Genomic DNA, 24,179 nt, shown 5'->3' on the forward strand with positions numbered 1-24,179 from the left:
TCAAAATGTGTGTTGTGGGTGGTTGTACCCTCACATACAGTCCATGGCATAGATTTAGGTAGGGGTGGTAGAAACATATCTCCACTAATGAGATATTGACTTGGTACGGAATTGTCTTTGTCTTTGACCATTTTCTCTTGTCTGTAATGTGTTTTCATTTTGTGTCCATTGCTTAAAGATGTCATTTTAATATCAACAAACTTTATAATTGCCAAGAAAGGTACAGAACAAAAGTTATGATTTGCAACATAAACATTCTATGTAACATTAGCCACAGCATACCCACTGGTTTGATTGTGAATGGCATGTATCATTTTATCAGGAACATTTTGGTAGCAGCAACCTGATCAGAACAGAGACAGACAGGTGGAGCCGCAGGGTCTTGGTAGAGCTTTTATGTTACAGTGAAATGTTTGCCTGTAAGTTCATGAGTTGACTAAAAAAAGAATAAAGATGGAAGTTTAAAACACAATTAATTTTTCTGTGTTTCTGTCATGAATGCAATATTTTATTTTACACCCAACACTTCCCAGACTCTTTGTCCCAGATACACAAACTGAGAGATAGCGTCCCAGGAGCGCCTACAGGGACAATACAATCAGTCCAAGAACTGAGCCTTGTGGAACAAGCCAATTCCTAAGGTGGTAATAGAACCTGAATGATCAGTGTTACAGATCTTCCTCCACCTCCTGCCACTTCTATGAGTCAAAATGCATCTTGATCCCTGAAACAGCCATCTATATTGAATTGAATGTTCTTCTTTCAAGGCCACCCATCCAGTCCCATCTTCCACCCCACCCCAATGACAGCATATTATCGCTTGAGGTAAATGTTTATGAACGTCCTAACCTTAATCAGTCTAATGGTCCCCAGCAGGTGGAAAAGACTGCAACATCTCAGCCAATGGCTTATCTCTGGTGTAAAGAGTATAACGGTGGGTGTTGTGAAAGAATTTGAAGGATGGGAACAACATGTTAGTGATAATATACTGTATACATAGGATGGGCCATAGCAACACGTTGTCTTATTATTGTCTCCTAGTCTACATTACATTACGAGCATTTGGCAGACTGGGTGTTGTGAAAGACTTTGAAGGATGGGAACACACCCTAGCCTTAGTTTGTTAGTGATAATATACTGTATACATGGGATGGGCCATAGCAACACGTTGTCCTATTATTGTCCCCTAGTCTACATTACATTACGAGCATTTGGCTTTTATCCAAAGCGACTTACATTACATTACATTACCACCCTTCGCAGAGGGGAGCAATTGAGGGTTCGGTGCCTTGCTCAGGGGCACCTCGGCAGGGGCTCGAACCGGCGACCCTCCGGTTCTTAAGCGGAAGCTCTACCCACTGAGCCACTGCCTCCCAGTCTATACATCTCTCTCAGGACTCTTGATTAGTCTGTTACTGTAGTAAACAACAGTAAACATTAAATCTCTATTAACTGCCGCTCCCACAAGACTGTTGTTCGCCAGCCAGATAACCTGAAGCATCCTGACGCTGTTTTAGTCTTTGTTGGAGCTCTACCAGCAGCATTCTGAATAAGTTGCAGCTGCCCAAACACAAAAAAAAAACCAAAATGTTTGGGCAGTCTACCAACAACTAGAAATATTGACACAAATGAAAAAAAACGTACTGCTGAGAAACGAAAGCAACAAAGATTTATTCCAATTAAAATAATACATTTATAATAAATTAAATACAACAAAATAAATTGTATCTAATAAAGCTTTCAAGTTATGAGATTAGGTCAAATGAAAAATATGGAGACACATTCATGATTGCAGCTTACATAAACTACACGTGCTTTTAAAAATAAATCACTGTACACCATGAGACTGTAAAATAAATGTACAGTTCATCAAATGAATCCTTAAAAACAGACCTCCCACATGTCATTTGTCTGAGTGAAGGTTAAGAAAAGTTGATGTCCCAAGGATTAAGCCTACAAGGCCGCTCCCAATAAGCAACTATCCTACTTCAATCAGGCCAATAATTGAAACAAATCTCATTTCCACTGAGGAAGGACAGACAGGTCGGACTAAATTAAAAACCTAAAGTTATGAAATGTTAAATATTTTTAAAAAGAATACCTTTAACAGTTTCTATTGGATACAAATGGGGTAATTAATCGTTTTATTGTAAGTAAAGATCTACTCTGAAGTAAAGAAAGATGCTTAAAGGAGCTAAACTAGCTACAGTAGAGGGGAACAAACTTATACCAATATTGGTCATTTGCAGAGTGAAGCATTTAAAAGAATGCTCCAAAGAAAACTAAATCATTAACTGAAAAAAGAAAGGCATTTTATCACTTATTTGAAAAAGGAAACTATTCACTCAAGTCATTAGTGAAGACCACACAAACCCATAAGTCAGTGCGTTAAAAAGCTTTTCTGCTTACAAAACATGTTTACACACTGACAGACTCACACACTGAATGTGAAAAATGGAACACTCCATGACAAACACGTCAGAGAAAGTAAACTTCACCAAAGCCCAAAAAAGAAATGTAGACGTGCAAGCGTAGAACCTTGTGCAGAATGTGACACTGGCATTAATCAATATTTTAAAGGAACCATAAAAAACAAAAATATATACTGTGCTACATTTGAACTGAACACTGGGGACTGTGCAAACATCCGTCACATGACAAGGACTTTTAAACAAAGGATAAAGTGTCTTCCCCAGCATTCCTGGTATTCACATGTAAAGGGCTCTCGAATATAATTTATGATGGCAAGTAACAGTGAGCATTTTGTTTACTATGTGGAGGGACCGTACCCTCTCTAGGGCAGCCAGTTTAGAGGAGACTTGACAATAGGGCGCTGAGCCAAGTAGTGGCTGAAATAACTGAGCACAGTGTGCCTTCAATGTTCTTCTTGAGTTAACTAATAACCTATGTGGGTGTGGGTGCATGTGTGCAAGTGTGCATGCATAATGTCATGGCTCATACAAATGATTCTGGGTGTGGTTTAGTGTGCAGTGACAAATGCATTTCACGTGTTAATCCAGTGAACATAATCCATAACTCAAGCAAAAGATGTCATAGTGTGTGTGGTGGTGCATTTGTCTATGTGAGTGGAGGTTCTGTGCGCAAAACGTGTGCCAAGAGGTGCAAATGTGAATGATATGTGATATCTCAATGCTTCATGGCCAAACAGTATTACAGAGCCACGCTATTGGTCCTGTGCTTAGAAAAGCACAACAGTGAGTTTGAGGGGTCATCACAGTCATCAGGGAGCCCGGCGTCTGCTGCCGCCAGTGGATTCCTACTAATGACCAAGTCCAAGCAGTCTCCCGTTTCCATAATTAGTGGCACAGTGAGACAACAGTCTAAGTCTCTGGTCCTTGCACGGTTTACCTGGAAGATTAGATCCCTCAGATTATCCTTACGTCAACATGCTACTACCACCTCATAAAAACATGCATAAGTTGTACCTGCAGGATGCGGTCATAGGGTTTCAACCCCACCTGGTCGGCTGGGCCATCCGGGCGGATCATGTTGACATAAACCCCTTTTTCAAGTAGCCCATCAGATACGCTGAAGCCAAAGTCGTGGCTGTCGAGGTCCTTTCTTATGGTTACCTGCAAATGCACAGGGGCAACACAATTAGTCATTCTTCATGCACACACACTTTGTAGGAGGGCTGAGAGAAGAAGGCAGAGGATGATGGCACACTGTGCTATGTGCCATTTCAACAAACTGTGGAAAAAGTAAAAAGTGAGGTGTTATACTCTTTTTCTATTTTAATACAGTGGCCAAACTTTGAAAGCCCAGGTGTTTGACACAATAAAAGTAAAGTGATTCGACAAATGTACCAGTTGCAGGCATTTGTACCGTACCCAATTTTAAGCAACACCGCCACAAACACAAATGGCCAACAAAGTCTGAACAAAACCGGGCAAAATGTTCTGAAATGTTGTCCTTTTGAGTGATTATGCAACCGAGTTAAACAATACACTCATTCTCATCTATACCACTCAGCGTGTTTGATGTGGAGGTATTAATCTGTCATCAGGTTTAATTCAGTAACAAATGCACCAAGACAAGTTCCTACGAAATGCACGAAGATGTGTCAACAGAAATAAACCGTCATTGCTTTCAGTGCTGCACCACCCTGATGTGCTGATGGCACCAAGTGTACGGAAAAGCAGGACACCGAACGCAACTCCCCGGGGAAGTACAGTATGTGCCCACACAGTGTTGGATCACAGCATGTGAGCACAGTTAAGACACATGCACACACCATCATCCGCTAAGATAATGTGAGATAATGAGGATTCTTCAGTGTTTTTATTACACGCACACTACAAGCCCTGGCTGGCTAGGCATCCACTGGGTCCAGTTTTTCACAGTGGATATAATGGGCAGATGCCCCAAGGATGCTGTTTGTTTATACTCAGCAAACTGTGCAGCTTACTGGGAAAATCAATGATTAAAAAATGTCAACTTTGACATCCTTTTCTAACAGTAAAATTAACTTTTTAGTAAGTGTTAAAGGAGAATTCATCTTTTCATTGGGAAAATGACATGCTAATGTAATAATGAAACCCCCATAGAAGAAGTGTTTGTGAATAAGGGACTACATTCTGGTTACTTTGATGTTTTCAGATAAGCAGAGGAAGTCACCCAAAAAAAATTATAGTAATGTAGCACTACCTCAAAATAGTAATCAACTATGGTCTTTTCCCTCTCTATCTAAGCTACCTTGTGCAGCTCCAGGGCCGTAGGGGACAACATTTCAGAGAGGTGCCCTTTTTCCCTAGATGCTGTGTTCCTGCCTCCAGCAGAAATACTCAGGTTGCTTTTGTTCTTCGACTCATCATGGATTCCCTTTTTCTTAATGGGGCTTATTTGAGATTGAAACATTGAGTCTTCATTGGTTTTGGTCTCCTCCAGATACAGACTTAGACTACTTCCTGTCATGGATGCCTGCAATAGAACAGAAGGAAAGGGGTTGTAATAAAAATATAGAATCATTCAGGCATAACACACAGATTGACTGTGTATACAATCTATACTGTAATGTACAAAGAGCTTGACTGGAGGCAGAGGTAGTGCAGACATGCCTTCAGTATAACAGCAGGTGCGTGGCCCGTCTTGTCGGATTTAATAACAGATTACACACTGACGATTATCATAATGCTTCATTTGGGATGATCATTTAGGCCAACACCAGTCTATGAACACACGAGTAGGACAAAGCAGATGGGGACAAGCAGGGAACAGGAGCACAGGGGGGGCAGGGTGCCAGGCGGCCTACCTCCAGCTCCCTGATAATCTCCGACTGCCCACAGGTCTCGAGGTCCTGCAGGGCCTGGGACCAGAAGCTGTCATCCTGGTTCAGGGTGCCATGGCAACGAGGGGGGCTGACGAATCTACGACAATGCAGTAACCAGAACATGAGAGCGGCTCTGTCGTCTTGAGACTGCTGCTGCCTACAAAGCAGCATGGGAAATGCCGTATTAGGGCTGCATGATTTCAGAATCCTTTGAAAGTCTCTCAGGACCACAGTGAATGTTACCGTAATGTCCCTCATTTGTGGCAGCCCAAACACTTTGTAGTCCTCTAGGTTAGGTCAAAGATTCTTGCAGTTCAATTAAAAAAAAAAAAAAAAAAAAAAAAGTGATGTCCCCCCCAAAAAAGACAGAAAGTGAAAGTGTTTGACACAGAAGTTCAGGAGGAAAAAAAAAAAAGTCAAGAGTGAAGTGACAGACAAATCTGATGAATCCTTTGGCCCTTTAGATGCTTTCTGAGAAACGTTTTGATGTGGACAAGGTGATAGAAAAAGATGCGTCTATGTGAAACACCGAAAGAGCTCGTGGGCAGTTAGTAAAGCAGATGAGAGAGAGAATACCTGAGAAAGAGAAAACAAGGACAGATTGGAAAAGTATAAAACAGGAAACCGCACAACACAAAAATGATTCAAATGAAAAAAAAAAATACATGTCCGCAAAGCAACGAGAACTACTGAAAGCTGCATCGACACAGAGCAATGTGTGAGGGAGCGAGCAGACGTTTTGGGCTCACCCAGGCATCTTGTCCCACTCGTCCTCAGTGAACCTCCCATCATAGAGGGCTGCGTGGTGGCTGAGGCCTGTGGAGCTGCAGCCTGGATGGCCCCTGGGTTTTGTGTGCCTCCACTCATTTGGCTCGAGCATTATTTCAGATGTTTTGTGGAGATGTGTTCCTGAACACCCCAAAACAATTTAAAATAACTATCTCACTGGGCCGGCGCACACCGAGAAAACTGTACCCAAACCAAATCGGTTCCCGTCTGCTGAACCTCACCTTGGCTATTGTAGCCTGCGTCGAACCCTGAGCCGTCCCAGGAGCTCATGGCCGAGTCTATACTGGGAACAGCGGCAGAGTAGATGTCGGAGTGTTTGCTGGTCTTCTGCGAGACGGTCAGCTCATCTTCCGTGTCACTTAGAAACCCAGCTTCTCTGTCTGGAGGTTGCCGGTCATCGGCTTCTGGGAATGAGCAGAGTGTCATTGAGTAAGTGCATCATGTAGGTAAGCGAGAACTGTACTTTCAGTGTCACTTCAAGCTTTCGTCATCATCTCCAAACATACTCTCTGCTTTTTTTTTTATCTTGAGGGTCACAGACTCCCCGGCCATCTGCAGTAGGTGAATGGCCTCGCTCAGTGGCTTTCCTTTCAGGCTGACCCCATTGATTGCAAGGACCCGATCCCCTATATGGATGGCTCCGGTCCTGCAGGGTTCAGGGGAGGTGAAAGAATGAGAAGAGAATGACTGACAGCTGTACTAGTAAACTATCAAGGTGCAGGCACCAACACAATGAGGCTGCCTGTCAGATTAAAGTGCCGCAACCTCCAGGCAATTTCCATCAGAACCGGATCAGTGGCATGGTTGCAAGCTGTGATTTGCTGCAGATATTTGGCTTTCATTTAGGACATCTAAAAAGGCCCGTCAATGGACCCTCATCCAATTGAAAAGCCTCTAAATAAAAGCTACTCCACATGAAGTTTAACAATTTGAAGTTTAGTTAGATACAAATATGTTCACTGTTGCTTCAGAACATTGTCCTCTGTGCTTGTTTATCGCTATCTTAAAGTGTCTTTGATTTGCCTTCTCACATTATTAAGCATCTTGCGCAATGTTACTTCATCATGTGAAGTAGCTGGGAAAATGTTGCACAATATTGCTTAAAGCCTTCGTTTACTGCCTCACTGATAAAGGCTTGACCATCATGATGTCAGCCGTTGCTTGACCTCTGATACTCTCTCACCTCTCTGCCAGGCCTTTCTTGGTGAGGCCAGAAATGACGATGGGGTCAAAGGGCTCCTCTGTGCCAGAAATAGTGATGCCCAGTGGTCCATTATATCTCTTCAGCTCCACTGTGTAGATTATAGAGCCCGACATCTCTAACTCATCTATATAGGGAAACAGTACACACAATGCTTGAAGCTACAGACATAAAACAAACAATAAAACATCATCTCAGCATGGTTGGGCACTTCTATAGCGCATGATCAAATTGTAAAATATGTCATAGAAGCCTTCAATTTTATATACAGACATAAGGGCAAGCAGATAATATGAAATAGTTGTGTTGGAGATAATTGTACCGATGTTGTCCTCATCTTTCTGAATACGGAGTTTGACCATGTCCTCGGCCTGCTTTAGGACATGCATGGCATCCTCCGTGGTGCAGTTCTCCAGACGCACGTTGTCGATTCCCATCAACCTGTCACCAGGCTCCAAAGTGCCTGTCCTATGAGGTACACCACGTACAAAAACAACGTTGAAACCAGCTCACATTTGACACTGTGCCAAAATTGGGTGTAACCATGTTTACATTGCTCAAGCCGAATCCAATTGGTTTTTCAGGTTACAGATTTAGTTTTATGTCTGAGTTATCCCACATCGAAGCCTAGATAACCCACTTGATCGGAATAGTGAGAAATTTTGCGAAAAAGGATAGACAAAAAAAGAGACATTGGCATAAAATTCAAGAAAAAGGGGAGAAAACTATGGATGCACAGTCGTGTCTCTACGATCTTGTAAACAATAACAGTTTAGTAGCGATGAGGCGACATACCTGTGGGCTATACTTCCCTTTTTGATGTCAGAGATGATCAGGGGCTTGCCAGGTTTCTTACTTGCTGGTGAAATAAAGGAAACTTTGCCGTTACCTCTTTAGAAATGCAGTTAGTGACAAATGTGCACAAAAAGTGATCACAGCAGCATCCTTCATGTTACTTCCTGATTGTAATCTGCCAGTGCACTCAACTTGTTTCTTTGTTTTTCATTGCAGCTAGTTAGGGTTGTGATGAATGATGGCAGCGGGCCAGTCTTATTCACAGTAAATGAGGTATTTGCCCTCATGCTCGAGCTTTATGGATCACAGAACACTGATTCATTCAACTGCAAGTCTGTATGCCTTCTGCACACTTACAGAGCAACACTGCCCCCTGCTGAATTTCTTGCTGCCAATCAACTCACCACTGATGCTGATGCCCAGCTCCACGCCCCTCCTCTTTGGTAGTTTAACATGGAAGGTGCCACTGCTGGGAACCACGGACTCTACAGTTAAAGATAAGTGTAAGCACGATGTGGATGACATAAGGGGTGAACTACGTGAAAGAGCTGTGTGGTACCTGCGACATCAAACTCAACTTCCACAGTGACCTTATTGGCCAGAGCAGAGTCTCTGAGCAGCTGATGGGCTTCCTCCAACGTGCCGTCCTCAGTTGGTATCCCATTGATGGACAGCAGTCTGTCCCCGACCTGCAGAAGGCCACACCTTCACACAGAAGAGAAAAGAAACCCAACAAACCGTTTGCATGGAAGAAATGACCAAAACCACATCATGGTGCTGTGTTGTAACAAGCTGCATATAATTAAACATCTAAAATGTCCTTAAATTCAGAGTATAAGTGCAACAGAGGTTGTTCAAATTTGTTATCTCACAAGATTGATTCACACTCAACACAAGCATGTCCATATAAAATGCTAAAACAAAACACGAGCAGCAAGAGTTTGAATTATTGTTCTCAGAGAAATTATCTTGACAATGTCACCAAGTTTTATATGATGTCATATAGCTTAAATGCCATAACATAAGCACATAATACAGTCTCTAAGCTTGATATATGCTCAATGAAACCTGACATTACTTGGACTAGGAAAAATATCATAAATCAAAACACACACACACAGAGACGACACACAAATCACATTTAATCTACCACCAGGGCAAACACAGAATCACTGTCAGCCATTATTAATCTACAAACCTCTGTTGATCGGTAGCCTTGTGTGGCTGCCGAAACAGTGAAGTCTCTACAGAATGTTAAACTTGAGTCACTCCTGTTCAACGGCTGAGGGATTAATTGTATTACAATGCTGAAGGGGCACGGTCCTGTGCTGCTGGCGCAAACATCCTCATTACTCTTACAAGACAAGTAAAGATACCACAAACTGGTCTGACTGGGTTAATTGAACTGTATCATATAGCAAAAATCAACACAGTACATAGCAGCTGTGTGTGTCAGACACACACACACACACACACACACACACACACACACACACACACACACACACACACACACACACACACACACACACACACACACACACACACACACACACACACACACACACACACACACACACACACACACACACACACACACACACACACACACACACACACACACACACACACACACACACAGTAACCCTTTTCCCAAATGCTGCGTCTCCACTTCTTTGCCAGGCTGAATGATTAACACTGAGGCCCCGGGTTCACGGTGAAGCCCTATATGATATTTGTTTACTTGTCAGGTGTCTCAGCAAGTTACCTCTCTGCCGGGCTGTCGGGCTCAATAAAGCGGATGGCTGGGGGAGCAGAGAGGGTTTCTGTGGCAAAGACACCCCCCTGCAGCTGGATCCCAAATCCTGTGAGCGGATCGCCCCTCAGGATGACCTCGCTCGTTTCCACGTGAAAAACCTGCCCTCCTGGGCCGACAGAGCTGGATGCCAGAGATACTGCGGGGGTGAGGGGGAGAGGGCGGGAAGGCATCAGAGATTAGTGGAGAAGTGGCAGATACACTGAGCGAGAGAGGGACTGTGAAGCAAGGGGAGGGAAAGGGAACGAGTCGAGTCATGGGAGTTTACATCAGTCTTGTTCAAGGCTGTGATCAGTCAGATCGGCTCACGCCAGGGGCCCTGAGCAGCCCCCCCCCCCCCCCCCCCCCCCCCCACACCTGGTCACCACCAATTTATCACAAGCTAGTTTGCCTTGTAACATTAGATTTTAATATGAATTTATTTGATATTTCCCAGGCAACACAATTTCTAAACATACCTCAAAATAGGTACACATGAATACACACCAATGTCAATAAATATTTCAAATTAAATTGCATGATTTAAGACAAACTATACATTAGAGAGCGACCGTTGATTCTGATTATTGGGTGAAAGGGGGGGAGTAGGTTACAGACTGAGTTAGAGGGAGGAGAGGTGTGTTGTCATGACATTGCGAACACTGAAGTGAAAAATTGGGCAGGCATTGGTCTTACAAGAGCTCTTGTGGTCCTTCTTCCTGTTTCTCCTCTTGCCAGTGGAGCTGCGTGGGCTCGTGGGAGCGACCGGGGGGACGGGGCAGGGGAGCATGTTGCTGCTACTCTGGCTGCTGAAGCCTGAGGTGGCTGTGGAGGAAGGGGAGAAGCCACCACTCACCAAAGCTGGAACAAAACACAGTACTCCAGCTGTGAGTCTCAAGTGATCACATGAAATTTTATACAAACAGAGCCCACATGTACACAAAGAGAATAACTATGTAACATGTACTCCTTCTATGGTGTCTGGCCTGCAGCAGTGCTGTCAGAGGAGATGGACTTACATTTGCAGTGGTCCTGCTGGTTGTGTAGGTGGCTGGGGCTGCTCCATGTCTTGCTGTGGCTGGCATGTGGAGGATGGCAGTAGTTGCTTTGGTCCCAGTGATGGCTGTTGCTCTTCTGCACTTTCACTATCACAGCAAAGCAGTAAACACACCCAATAAGTAAACCAGTTCCACTAGATTCTGAACGTGAAATTATGCTTTAATTTCTATGTCTAAATTTATACTACCCCATACAATGCCTGGAGGAACAACCGGAGCAGAATAATTGATATTTAATGTTTTCGTCTTGGTACACTGGATTACATTCTATGGTTTAATCGGGGGTTCGATGAGCCCCTGAAAATGATAAATGCACATGTAATTGAGCTTTCTAAAGAAGATCTTACTTTTACTAGAAACCTTCAAAAAAGCTGCGCAAATACTGCAAATAATTTTCATCATTTCATCCTCAAGAGCTGCAGAAGGTGCAAAAACCTCCTGGGTCACTTGTCTGCTGGGCATGGCGTTGTTGATGTCGGCTGTGAGGAGAACTGTAGCGTAACCCTTGATTGGGTGCAGCTGAATTCTGTTTGCTGATGATGCAGGTTCTCTGTCACTGCATCTGATTGACAAACACTTTGATCTTTATGTGTCAATCTGCACTGGGGTCTTTAATCCTATCATACAGTTTGACAGCGCTTAATTAATATTCACGTCTTTTTTCAGCTTTCTGTTGACTTTTCCAGCTTTGTATAAAATTGAGAGTTCAGTACATTTAATGAAACAGTCTCTACTATATGAGCCTTCACAGGGAAGCGTTGACCTGCTGTATGACACAGCCTGATTAATAAATTTCCCTTTACGGATTCTTGCAGCTAAATTTGTCGCAGAATGTTACATGTGACAGTAATCCTCAGCGCTTCATTAGCCGGGGCTTAATCTCTCACAATTTGCTCACACGGTTGGAGGATTTACAGGAAAAATGCCTGGGATGTTTGCCACATTCAGGGCACCTGGTTAAATCCAAACTTATGTAATCATCAGAACACATGCAGGAGAACCTCTGGCCCTTTTATCTCTTTTTTGTGAAAACCTGTAAAACTTGTGGTTTATGTAAATCTCTACTAAGGGACGCAATCCAAGAAATGGTGTTTTCAATCTGCAGTGGTGGGAAAGAAATAATTATTCAGAATCTTTGTGGCCCTATCATTCTTATTAAATACTCAGAGAAGATTAGACAAGTTGCATCTCAAAATCCCTCCTTATCCTAGGAGAACAGGCAGCTGTGCAAACATCGTATCCCGTTTCAGAACACATTATTTATGGGCTGGATCCTTACTTAATTCAAACACAACATTACCATAAATACTAATAACTCAATTTTACTTTACTTTGAACTGAAACACTGGATACTGATGTGGAAGAACTATCATATCAGTTTAACTCAGTTTAAAGTCATCATAAATACTGCATATATCTCCAGAACATCAACTGCTGTTAAATGTAAGGAATAGATGAAAAAATTATAATCTGATAAATAAACAACTTCAGGCTGGAGCAGACACATATGATAATGATATGATAACACACACACACACACACTCTACAGTTTGCTCCGCTGTGTCATGTTGCGATTCAATGCGATTCTTTCCATAAAGAGCCCCTCCAGCTGCTGACCCAGAAATAATTCAGCAGAACATGGCACGAACATGATCTGTGACCAACGTGTGTGTGTGTGTGTGTGTGTGTGTGTGTGTATGTGTGTGTATGCGAATAGCTTGTTGGTATGCATAAGATGCTGAGTGTCTACCCAAAGGCAGGACGCGCGCACACACACACACACACACACACACACACACACACACACACACACACACACACACACACACACACACACACACACACACACACACACACTGACATGGAAAAAAGCAGCTGGAAGGCAGTGAGACTCTGTACGTAAAATAACTAAGACTAAGACTAATAAGTGAGGACAACAGTCGGTTTACATTAAGTACAATGTGGCCACAAAGATACTTCAAAAACAAGTAAAAGTTCATATGACCTAAGAGTGTACGTTTTGTGAATTTCTTTATCCTTAATGTATTTATTGCTGCGATCACAGAGTGAAAATATTCCAATACAAGTAAGAGTCCTGCTTTAAAATAAAACATCATTTGGGTTGTATTGTTGTTTTTGTAGAGTTTCTAGATTGTTTGTTTTTAGAATAAGGCTGAGAAACAAGGACTCGGATTTTATGTGGCAGCATTATATGAGCGTATGCCATGTTCAAAGTTTTAGCCTGCAAAGTATAGGTACCACTGGCACCAAATGAATGTAGTAGAGTAGAAAGTTAGTGTAGATAAGAAGTACATGACTGAAATAGCCTGGCTGAATATAGAGTATTTAGTGACTTTGGACCTCTGTTGTTGTACCTGTGTCCTGTGGCCTGATGGGCAGTCTGCTCTGGCTTGCTGGGAGGATCTCCAGTTTAACAACGTCAGTGGTGTTGGCGAGCAGCTGGGTGGCCTCCATTAAGGAGCAGTGATCTGTGCTGGTGCCGTCTATAGACAGAATGATGTCGCCTGTGTTCAGTGCTCCACATCTGACAGGGACCAGGCATGGGGGAAGGAAGGGAGGGAGGGCGGCACGTGTCAGGTGAGTTATCGTAAAATGAAAAAACAATCATGCATGAAATGAAAAGTGCTGTAAAACATGCACGCTTTGTTTGCTTCACCTTTCCACCACGCTGGCTGACTTGATCTTGTCAATGATAATGACTTGTTTGCTCCTGTATATGGCTGTCGTGAGGCCAATCCCCAAACTGGCAGAGGAACCTCTCACAATCTCCACCAGCAGGGGGCCCGAGGCGTGCTGCACTGCCTCTGAAACAGACAAACACATTCACTTGATGTTTGAGGTCAACGAATATGTTTACTGGAAGGGTCTAACGTCTGCAATATCACTTCTACTTAATTATAAATGACAACAAAGTGAAACAACAACAGAGGAAGCAATATAAAAGCTATTCCACAGTGGACACTGTTGACAGTTCACTTGATATGTGTGCATTTTTTGCCCCCTCGGCAGATGACATAGGAGGCATCATGTGTCAGCATCAGGAGGGGTCGGCAGGTCAGGGCAGCTCAGTTTGCCTCATATCCAATCACATTCTAACAAGGGGTCAAGTAAAAAAAACGTACTCTGCTAGAAAAATGCAAAGAATGTCCCCTCAGTTACGGGAAAGGTCTGTCTGAACGCATACAGCATGGCTTTTCACAGCATCTCAACCTTCAATCTATACTATTCAATTCCTTGATGATGCCTGATGAACACTGAGCTGACAGATGTTGAGAGTAATTGTGCAGGATTCCACACCCTTCACAGTGCGACTGCTTCCTCTGTCTCTCTGAGGAGCTCACTAATAATAGAAGTCGCTTGTGTTATTTCAAACCTGCATAAAACATCTACACGGAGTGACATCATTTGACTGTGCCACACAATATCACCCATCTACCCTTTAAGTGACGCTGTGCTCTCTGGCCTGGTTGACTCCTCTTGTGACGTCTCCAGCACCAACACTCACACGCATTATTTACCCTCAAAGCAATGCTGTCCTGTCATGCCTCCACATATTTACTGTGAGTGTGTGTGTGTGTGTGCGTGCATGTGTGTGTGTGTATATATGCGTGTGCTCACCCATGACTGAGACGTCGTACTCAATCAGGAACAGAGCCTCCTGGCTGCTCTGCATCAGCATGGTCAGAGCGTCAGCATGCTTCTCTCTGTTTAAAGGCATCCCGTCTATGCTCAATACGCGGTCTCCGGCCTTTAATGTGCCCTCTCTGGAACAGCAGAGAAGGACAAAATGATGGAACGGTACAGGAAGCTCATACATGCGTTTAAACACTGGTCCCAGTAAATCATCTCACAGGTCTTCATCAATCTTCCCTCCCAGGTGAGATGAAGGATAAAGGAGGTAAACGGCCATAAAATCTTTGATGGTTAATTATGTTTGTGCCACAGCTGCACAAGTGGTTTGCTGCGCTCGGTTTACACTAGGAAAAGTGCTGCAGTAGCCTTTCTGCTCTGTCGATAAAACACACCATAGACACGCGTCCATGCACAGGCCTGGGCATAGATTAATGTAGAAGACCATAATGATCATTTCAAATAATAAGTGTTACACAGTATAAATCCATGCCTGGATGCACACATATAATAATACACACTCGCTCATGCATGCTCAACAGAATAGGAATCCAAAAATACACACAGACAGCTCTATCTATATACAGTATATGCTATCTATCTATCTATCTATCTATCTATCTATCTATCTATCTATATATATTCATCTCATCTGAATCCTCACCTGTCGGCTGGACCTCCAGGCCTGACGTAGGTGACCATGAGAGGTCGAGACCTTCGCCAGTCCTCGTGGAAGCCTCCTAAAAGAACACAATCGAGTAATAAAGTTGTGTAAAGCACCCTGAATTCTACTGATGGACATGTATGAAAATGTTCCATCTTACTCACCTCTCATGACGAACCCAAAGCTGTTACCCTCCTTATATAAACACACCTCTATAGTTTTGGTTATGACTCCTGAGGGGGGCTGAGCTGAGAACAAAGAGAAAAGAACTTGTCAAATGATTTGTCCTCCAAAATGATGAATGGGCAATTTTAGGTGACATCTCTTATCACACAAGCATTTATTAAAATGCCACAGCTTCCCATAAAGCTAAATACCAGCTGATGTAAAAATCCTTTGCTCGCACAAACGTGCCTTTGACTTTGAGGTCGTTTGAGTTTTGAAAGAGCTGAGTCAGCGGAAGGAACCAAGTATTGTGGAAATCACAAGACAAGACGTCAGAAGTTGTGACATCTCTCACATTGATTTTAACATTTTCAATTATAGCAAAAGTGTACTCCCAAAGATCTCTCCTGGCAGTTTACACTCACCCTCTTAATGCTCGTTTGATTGGATATGGCGGTAAAGTATTCAATAAAGACCATTATGTATATTAAAATGTTTGAAGGATAATCTCTTTTATGGGAATATTCCTCTCAACAGGAAAAGCATTATTAGACAATTATATTAATGGTTTGACACAGATATCGTCGTCATTTTCCACAGTGAGCGCACTCAGCAAGTTGTGGTAAAAACACTGGACAGTTCCCGCATGTATTTCTGTGACATCCATGTATGTCTGGTCTACAGGGACAGGTACACACAGATACACACAGACTTCACCTACCAAAAGGAGGCAGCTCATACTCCACCTCCAGCACAACTCGCTCTCCAATGTTTTTCAGCAGGCTAATAATCTCATCGTGGCGAAGCTTTGACAGGTTGATGCCATTCACCGACTTGATGTAATCTCCCACATTCAGCTGGTCACTCCTGTGGGCAGTGATGGACAGAGTGTGAGAGAGAGAGAGAGAGAGAGAAAGGAAAATGAGATCCCCCACTACCCCAGCTCCTCTGAATGCATGTTGACTCAGAATAGCTCAAATATGACAGTGAGGCAATAATGCTGCGCAATCGTAAATCTAATTAATCAAATTGATGAGCTGCCCGACCGGAGCCTCTCACCTTCAGGCTGCTGCCAGTCAGAGCACAGACAGCACACACACACACACACACACACACACACACACACACACAGATGTCTTCACCTGGCCTGTCATCCAAGTGGAGTTTCATCCTGGAGTGTCACACTGTCTGTCTCTCTCTCTCTCTCTCTCTCTCTCTCTCTCTCTGTCTGTCTGTCTGTCTGTCTGTCTGTCTGTCTGTCTGTCTGTCTGTCTGTCTGTCTGTGTGTCTCTCCGCACAGTAAATTAGCGAGCAGTGCCATTGGAAGACAAGCTGCTTATTAGAATTAGCACATTTGCTGTCTCAAAACTTCCTCTGTGCTGACAAGCAATGGCATATTTGGCCAAGACATTTCAGAAACGTGTTGTCATTCTAGCAAATTGTGTGTGTGTGTGTGTGAGGGGTGTGTGTGACAAAAAGAGGCTACAGTCACAAACTGCTTAATCATCATAAAATGGGAGTTACATTTTCATTTAACATGGTTGACGGCGGAGAAAATTACTTTTACAGCGTCTTAATTAAACTATCTTTGCGAGATAAGAATAAGCCCACAGTTTAAAAGTCACAGTGAATTATTACCATTATAATCTGAATTAAACAGGGAATAATTGCGTTGTTGAAATTGTTACATCCTCTCTAATGTGAGCATGTGCTGGTGTTCTGTGTTTTAGATCACCTTGGGTAGTTTGAGTGTTTAAGGCAAAAATAAGCAATTTAATGACATCGTCTTCAGTTCGGTCACTACTGATTAATTGGAGAAGAACAATCAAAAACTATACAAAGTCTCAGTTTGAGTTTAAGTTTACATTCGTGGCATCTTTACATATAAATAACTCCTGTGTGGATATTACTCCCGGGGTTAGCATCACCCAGTGAGAGAAGCTAATTTAAGGCGACCTGGTCAGTATAAGCTAATGGAACCCCTGTGAGAGGAGAATAACAGGTTCGGACAACTTGCTGGGGTTGACAGGTTTTACCCACAACAGAGAGCAGAGATCTCACCTGGCAGCTAGCCCACCTGGCCGCAGGTTTGACACTCTGGGCTTGCCATCCTTATCAGACCCTCCAGAGATAGTGAGGCCAAGGCTGCTCCCTTCCCTCTTCATCAGGTCCACTGTGGTGACTCCTCGGTACTCCTCTGCTGTCAAAACACACAGTCAGCTTTAGATTCAACCTCAACTCTCACCTCTGTCTCTTCACATTCTTTCTTTTCTTGTTTTAAATGTCTCACACACATATTCTGTCACAAGTCTTGTCTTTTTCCTCGTTCCAGGTAATCTCTTATTCTTAGCCGATCTTTGCTGAGGGTTCGGATTCACAAAGAGGAAGTCAGATTTATAAAAAAAACACAATAAAAATGGTAATGGGCAGAAATGTAATGCATGAATTAAGCAGAAACTTCTTGAAAAAATCTGACAGAATCTTCCGGCAATAAATTGAAATCTCATTGCGAATGAAAATTACTTTGACCTTAAGTCTGACATGTTGGCACCACAGCATCATCAGACATTGCCTGTGCTCGCTCTCATTCTGTCCACATTGTGCTGTGCTGTGAAATCATTCAACATAAAGCCCACAAAGGCAGACCGGTGTGGTTTAGTACATATGACAGGTATGCCACACAAGCGGTTTTTCGAGTTATCAAAGCATTTAATGGACACTCAATGCACCATCATACAAAACACAGACGGCACAAATCTACATCACATGGACAAAACTGTAAAAAAATGGAACTATTCTTCTTATTGAGGATACAGGGGAATAGAGCCTGTAACATGAATCAGACAGTCGACATAGGAAATACATAGAGGTTTGATTGTATTGTACCTGAAAGGCTGCGCCGCTGGGAAGAATGCGATTGGTCAGATGACTCCTTGACTCCTTTGGAGTACGGTCCATCATCTGAGGAGACAGTAGGAAGGGATGAATGCTGACTGTCAGGAAACACTGTGGTGATATCCTGGGGATCAGTGCGTCTGAGGGTGACGTGAACAGGAGCATCGGTCCCCACACATCATGACAGCTGCCACCACTGTACCGCTTTGATCAGGAAATGTGGGGGCTCAGGGAGAAGAAGCAGCACTAAGCCAGCAGGCACCTCCCGTCACATATAAGCTAAGTGAAATAGAATGATCAGCCTCAACTAGGGAACCTGAAAATGTGTCCCCAGTGTGTTTCCACGACAACGCTATAAAATGGTCAAGAGTTTAAAATAGCTCGTTTCAGTCTGCAGCAAAGACCCTTAAACCCATTCATTTAACACAACACTACACTTGTGGCAAGCTTGATGTATGTGACTACTAGAGCATGGGAATTTTCCCGAATGAACAGCATGTGGTTAATGGACTGTTCGTGCATGGAGGGGAAATCATCATTTTCATGTCATTTACAGCAGCTGTTGCAGGAAGCCAGAAAATGTTCAATCTGCTCTGCTCGGGAGAAATGCTGTACTCCACCGTCAGAGCAGTGAACTGGCCTCAGAGCGGCAGAGCTGCTGCCTGGCCATACCAGCATGTCAGCAGTAATAGTGATAAGGAATCTGACTTGGCACTTCTCTAATCCTGTCCACTGACGGTTGCCAATTCAGAAGTCCTGCCCAGCGATTGAACATCAAATTACACACTTAAAGAGCTGTGCATAGACCTCTTGTTGACTCTCAGGGTTCTTCAATGACTGAATAGCAAAGGCAGGGATTATTTGCTTTTATTATACTGTATTAGTTAACTAGGGACAATTAATCAACAGTAGGGTTAATACTGACTTCACTGCTGAGGCTCACTAAAGAATTTTAAACAAAAGGGGCACTCATTATTTAGATTCTATGACTGGCCAATATGCACATTATTGGCAGAAACCCAACAGTAGTAATCACAGCGCCACCATCAAAACTGAGAGTGTTCTTCACTGTAATCCTGCTGACTGAATAAGCGAAAACATAACCTTCTTGGCAGGCTTAAGACTGCATGATGTATTCTGATCTGGCAGAAATGAAAAGGGCATCAAACCCTCGTTCATGTCAGGTTTCCACATCTTCATGTGTGTGGGCGATGCCTCTAGACAAGCGACAAGCATGGATCATTGATCAAAGTTTCTCAAACAACAAACCTTTGAGCAGACCTTGGACATACCGAATCAAGAAACTAATTCAGCCTTCTTTTGCCTACAACTGCATGAGTCTGAGCTAAAACTGAATCTTAATTGGATTTTTGCACATTTTAAAATGCGGAGATGTAAAGACAATGTATATGCATGTTATGGTAATTCACATTTTATACACATCCTTGCACATCTGGCTTGCTCAACAGCTTTAAGGCACTGGCACTGCGCCCCCCCCCCCCTCCCCCCAGACACACACATGTGAGTGACACATCAAACACACATAAGGGTGGGCAAATGCCTCGTAATCACACTGCTTCCTGAGGGCCCTGACAGTCCAAGCAGCTGTCACTGCAGTCAAATAGCAATATTGGCTCTGGGTAACATGGAGCCAACGTACTGCACGTGACTAGATGTTACTGTACCAGCCAGCCAGCCCCCACCCACCCAACCCCCTGCTTAAAATAACCTTTAGTTGATCCAACAGCCTGTTATGATCAGGAGTAAGCTGATTAATGAAGAGTCTAGATATGCAATAAATACTGTAACAGCCCCTAGAGCGGAAGTTAGTAAATAGAACATATTTAAAGTGCAAGAAAGCTGAGCTACAGCACGTCGGAGGGCACCACAATGACTCAAATAATCTAAGCTGCTGTAATATTATGCAGTGAGTCAATTAACTGCTGATTTAATTCAGGGCACTGGATGCCATCCCCCTCCTAACCAATCAGAATGTAGGTTGTGTGGGTGGCACGGGCAGTGACAATGGAATCCTAATGCTATTTTCAGATGTAAAGCCTATGTTGAAGCTGGGCTCTGCCGTACCCGGTTTACATCACTATTCCTGCCCCACATACACCCAGCTGGACGGTAGTACACACAACCCGGGGTCCAGGTCCAGTGACATTTGTTTCACGTCTTTCACCGTGTGTGGATTGTACTAATCTATGCTGCAGTCAATTAGACATGTTGATTATTATTCAAATGTATCATTTAGACACTCGTTTAGGAACTCAAATGGACGGTACAGTACAGAGATCAAGTGCTGTTAACATGCTGCTAGGAGATCACTGACCCCCTCCCTCCTGCCTCGATTCCTTTTACTACTGCTACACACGATGACCCCCCCAGACTCTGGGCTGAAAAGATGAAAGCATGGCGCTCTTACCAATGCTGTTCTTGTTATCTCTCCTCAGACCACACAGCATGGCTGTAGTTTGGTCAGCACGGCCACCCTCAAGAAGTAACCTTGCAGATCTTTAGTGCGGCCGGCAAAGCTTTCCCCTGAGAAACGAGTAGATGGCCTGAGAGATCAGGTCTCACCCACTCGCATAAAGCACCAACACCATCTTTGTTTCTTCATTCCTGTGCCCAAACTCTTGCATTCCTTTGACCTCTTCCCTTTGGTGAAGTCTTCAGCTGTGGAGGACAGATTCTGACCCCCTCTCTTTAAACTTGGCGACAAAAATGTCACAGTTAAATTCTTCTCCCAGCTCCTCAAAAATGTCAATCACTAAGCTCTGGTTTTCTTGAAAATGTGCTCTCTGCGTAATATCCAAAGCAGGGAGAGCAGTGGTACATGTCCGTTCCTTGCCATCTTGCCTCCGTTTTTGAGGTATTCTTAGTAGTCACTCGTCCTTTTCCAGAGGAATTATCATCCCCTCTTCATACACTCACATGAGCTCATGCATTAACCGTCTCTCACATACACAGCGTGTGGGTTAGAGCAAATTCTCCCCCTCTCTCTGCCTCTCTCTCTCTCTCTCTCTCTCTGCCAGAGGGGTTCAGTGAGGCAGGCACAACAGTCGCTCCCTCCCCCTGCACACACATTCACTCTTTATCCATTCACCACTAAGTCAAGCACCCTTCTCCTACACATCTCCACACGCAAACACACAGACACCCGTGAACTGACTGACACAGAATCGACGACAAAACAGCACACACCTCACACCTCACACTCACCTCACACTCAACTCTCTGCACAATTAGCACCACATGCACAATCATAATCACATGCAGCTTGTACAGATTTCCAATACAAGCAGTCACGAATCATACAGCCCACATTTGACAGACTTTGTATCGACCTCGTCAGGCACAAAAGCAGAAATGGCAAAGCCAAATCTCCTGTTCATGGAGGCTGCATTATTATTGTGTGTGCTGTGTGCTGTGTGAACGATCCAAAGGGTTACAGCAACCAGCTCATGTTTCCCCCTCAGGACTGTACAGGACCCCCAGACCCACTGTGGGTCTTCCATCCTCACACAGAGGGGCTAATGGTCAGCTGTCTGACCATTTGGCATGCACACAAGCCTTGACTTCTGCCACTTCCTGACCCCCGCCCCCCTCCCTGCCAACCAACACCCTGCTCCAGCCCAAATGCAGCCTTGTCTGAACCTCGCCCACCTCATTGTGGTTCAGGTCAAACTGTTGTCATCGCTGAGACATGGAGGAAGAAAAGAAGCAAGTAAAGGCAACACAAAGGCTAAAAACCCTGCCCCAGTGGCCATAGACACACTGAACAAGACAGGTTGTTAAATTCTGTCTTCAAATCTAAGACGGAATGTTTATGCTTGAAAACTGAATTTCCATGTTCCTACCAACTATTGCATGAAGCCCAATTAGTCAGCTCATCCAATGGACACAATACTCTTTGGCATAGATAATTTCCTTTGAGACTTCTGTCCTTAATACCTCATTTACAATGTGAGCAAGCAAATGCTTTCAGAGTGGGACTAATTAATTTCCAACGGAATAAAGGAAGACAGAGCAATGTGCTGAACTGATAAAACCCCCTGGGAGCAAGGTCATAAAAATGGTCTCTTTTGCACTTTCTCCAGAGCAGAAATCAACATTATTGATGTAGAAAACTGATAATGTAATGATTAGCTGAAGAATGCAGATTGTAATGACCTTGGCAGAGGCTGGAAATGTTTAACTAAGAGTAAGACAGAGTTTAGTAAGACTCAGCAAGATCCACAATAAGGTGTTACAATAATAATACATTATCATTTCCCACTTTTGATATACATAAAGCAACAGCATAACTGGTCAAAGCTCTTTTGAAAACTGCTTTCTTATTCGTTTCGTTGGGATAGTAAAGGCTTTCAAGGCAAAAAGGCATGATTCCTGAAACAGTCATCCAACAAACTGACCACACTGCCATCTTATGGTGGTCAGCTGCAATTACAAGCAAATGTCATTTTTAAAAACAACTGAATTGTTGTATAATTCAAAAGAAGAAATTATTTCAGTTTAATTTAATTTCAGTTTCAGATGGGCAAATGCTCTTTTTACCTTTTAACAGTTTCAGTTCAAAGCTTCATCTGGCTAACACTGTATCTGCCTGTTTATGAGTAAACACCATCGCTCCAATTCAGTGTGGGTATTTGGGAGAAAACCATCAATGTTTGGGTACAATATTTGAGCCAAAAATGTGCATATCTACTTGACAAATGTGCAAATTTGGCTAAATTGCAAAATTACTGCAACTTCTATTTCTCACGTTGTGAAAAAGTAAAAATGTAAAATTAATACATGACTATTAAAAAGAGAAAGATCATTTTTCCTGTTTGCTTTACCTTTGGTCCTCCCTCTGATGATGCCCAGCCGACACCTGAGAGAAAACGAGAACATCCTCCTCTTTGCTCCTGCAGACCGGCTGCCTTTCCTCAGCGAATCTGTCTGAGGAAAGGCGTAGGAGACCTGCTTAGGAGTTAGGCGTTCTTTTCCAAACATGACCCTGGTTGACATGTTCATCTTCTGACCGGCGTGGAGGAAAACTGAGTGCTGTCCTCTTCCTGACACTGTCTCCATCTCTGAAGCAGTAGCAGTCTCTGCCTGCCCTGCTGTTCTCTTGATCTCCTCCCTGTCTGGATAACTTCCAGTCCTCTCAGGTGTGTCCTCCTGTCCTCCCAAATAGCCAGAGCAGAATCTAGAATGGGAGATACAAATTTAACACCTTACTAATCTTTTCTGCTAAGACTATATTTAAACTCACCTCTACATCCTTACAGCCACAAGCTGACTGGTTAATAAATGTGTTTTTGCATCCCTGGCTGTCAGTTGTTCAGGAACAGATGGCAGAGGGCTCAGGGCTGTGGGGCACAGCTTGTTTCCCAGAATGCAATGGAAACTTTCCCCCTAGGAAGCCTTTCCTTCACACTGCAAACAAACCTGAGCTCATCGTTTCAATTCAAATCGTTCACGTGACCAATACCAACATTCTTCTTCTTCTTTCATTTTATGTAATCAGACTGTAGTCAGTTCAGGGTTAGGGTAAATGTGCCTTTCTCTCATGCTGTAGCTGGAGCTGATTTTCCTGGCCTGATGTGCTCGTCTCTTCTCTAGGAAAATAAATGAGATAATAAGCAGGGGTGCATTTATTTATTTGGCAGTCCGGTCCTTGTGTTCATGCATGAATTACTCAGATGAATTGAAAATAAGCCTAGTCTCACACTGATGTTGCCAATATAAAGCATGAAGGAAACAGTTTGTAAATGCTTTGTGCTGTAGGTCGGTCGTCATCTGTGATCACTTGTAGATTTGGGAAATTAACTGTAGACGTTCTCCAGACTTCTTGGGGAGGAACTTAATAGAACTTCCAGTTGGCA

At 43.4% G+C, this 24,179-nt stretch overlaps 2 protein-coding genes across 2 annotated transcripts in view; one reads left to right on the forward strand and one right to left on the reverse strand.

Moving 5' to 3' along the window:
- abtb1 (ankyrin repeat and BTB (POZ) domain containing 1) overlaps positions 1-24,179 on the forward strand; it is a 75,576-nt gene that overhangs the window by 18,408 nt on the left and 32,989 nt on the right. The gene's annotated exons all lie outside the window — the stretch shown is intronic.
- Positions 1,736-23,752, reverse strand: LOC143012924 (glutamate receptor-interacting protein 2-like). The gene is made up of 26 exons (XM_076166265.1): positions 23,743-23,752; positions 23,334-23,500; positions 23,148-23,250; positions 18,295-18,369; positions 17,470-17,608; positions 16,130-16,275; positions 15,408-15,491; positions 15,244-15,319; positions 14,568-14,713; positions 13,606-13,753; positions 13,304-13,473; positions 10,890-11,015; positions 10,567-10,731; positions 9,844-10,030; positions 8,635-8,780; positions 8,480-8,560; positions 8,076-8,139; positions 7,603-7,748; positions 7,263-7,407; positions 6,586-6,725; positions 6,301-6,483; positions 6,040-6,199; positions 5,273-5,387; positions 4,717-4,941; positions 3,447-3,593; positions 1,736-3,369 (listed from the first exon to the last, which is right to left on the reverse strand). The coding sequence occupies exons 1-26, from the start codon at positions 23,750-23,752 to the stop codon at positions 3,172-3,174; spliced, it is 3,492 nt and encodes a 1,163-aa protein (XP_076022380.1). The 3' UTR covers positions 1,736-3,171.

The sequence above is a fragment of the Genypterus blacodes genome, unplaced genomic scaffold, assembly GCF_046128005.1.
Source record: "Genypterus blacodes isolate CSIRO-AG114 ecotype Tasmania unplaced genomic scaffold, CSIRO-AGI_Gbla_v1 ptg000156l_1, whole genome shotgun sequence".
In the NCBI taxonomy this organism is placed as follows: Eukaryota; Metazoa; Chordata; class Actinopteri; order Ophidiiformes; family Ophidiidae; genus Genypterus; species Genypterus blacodes.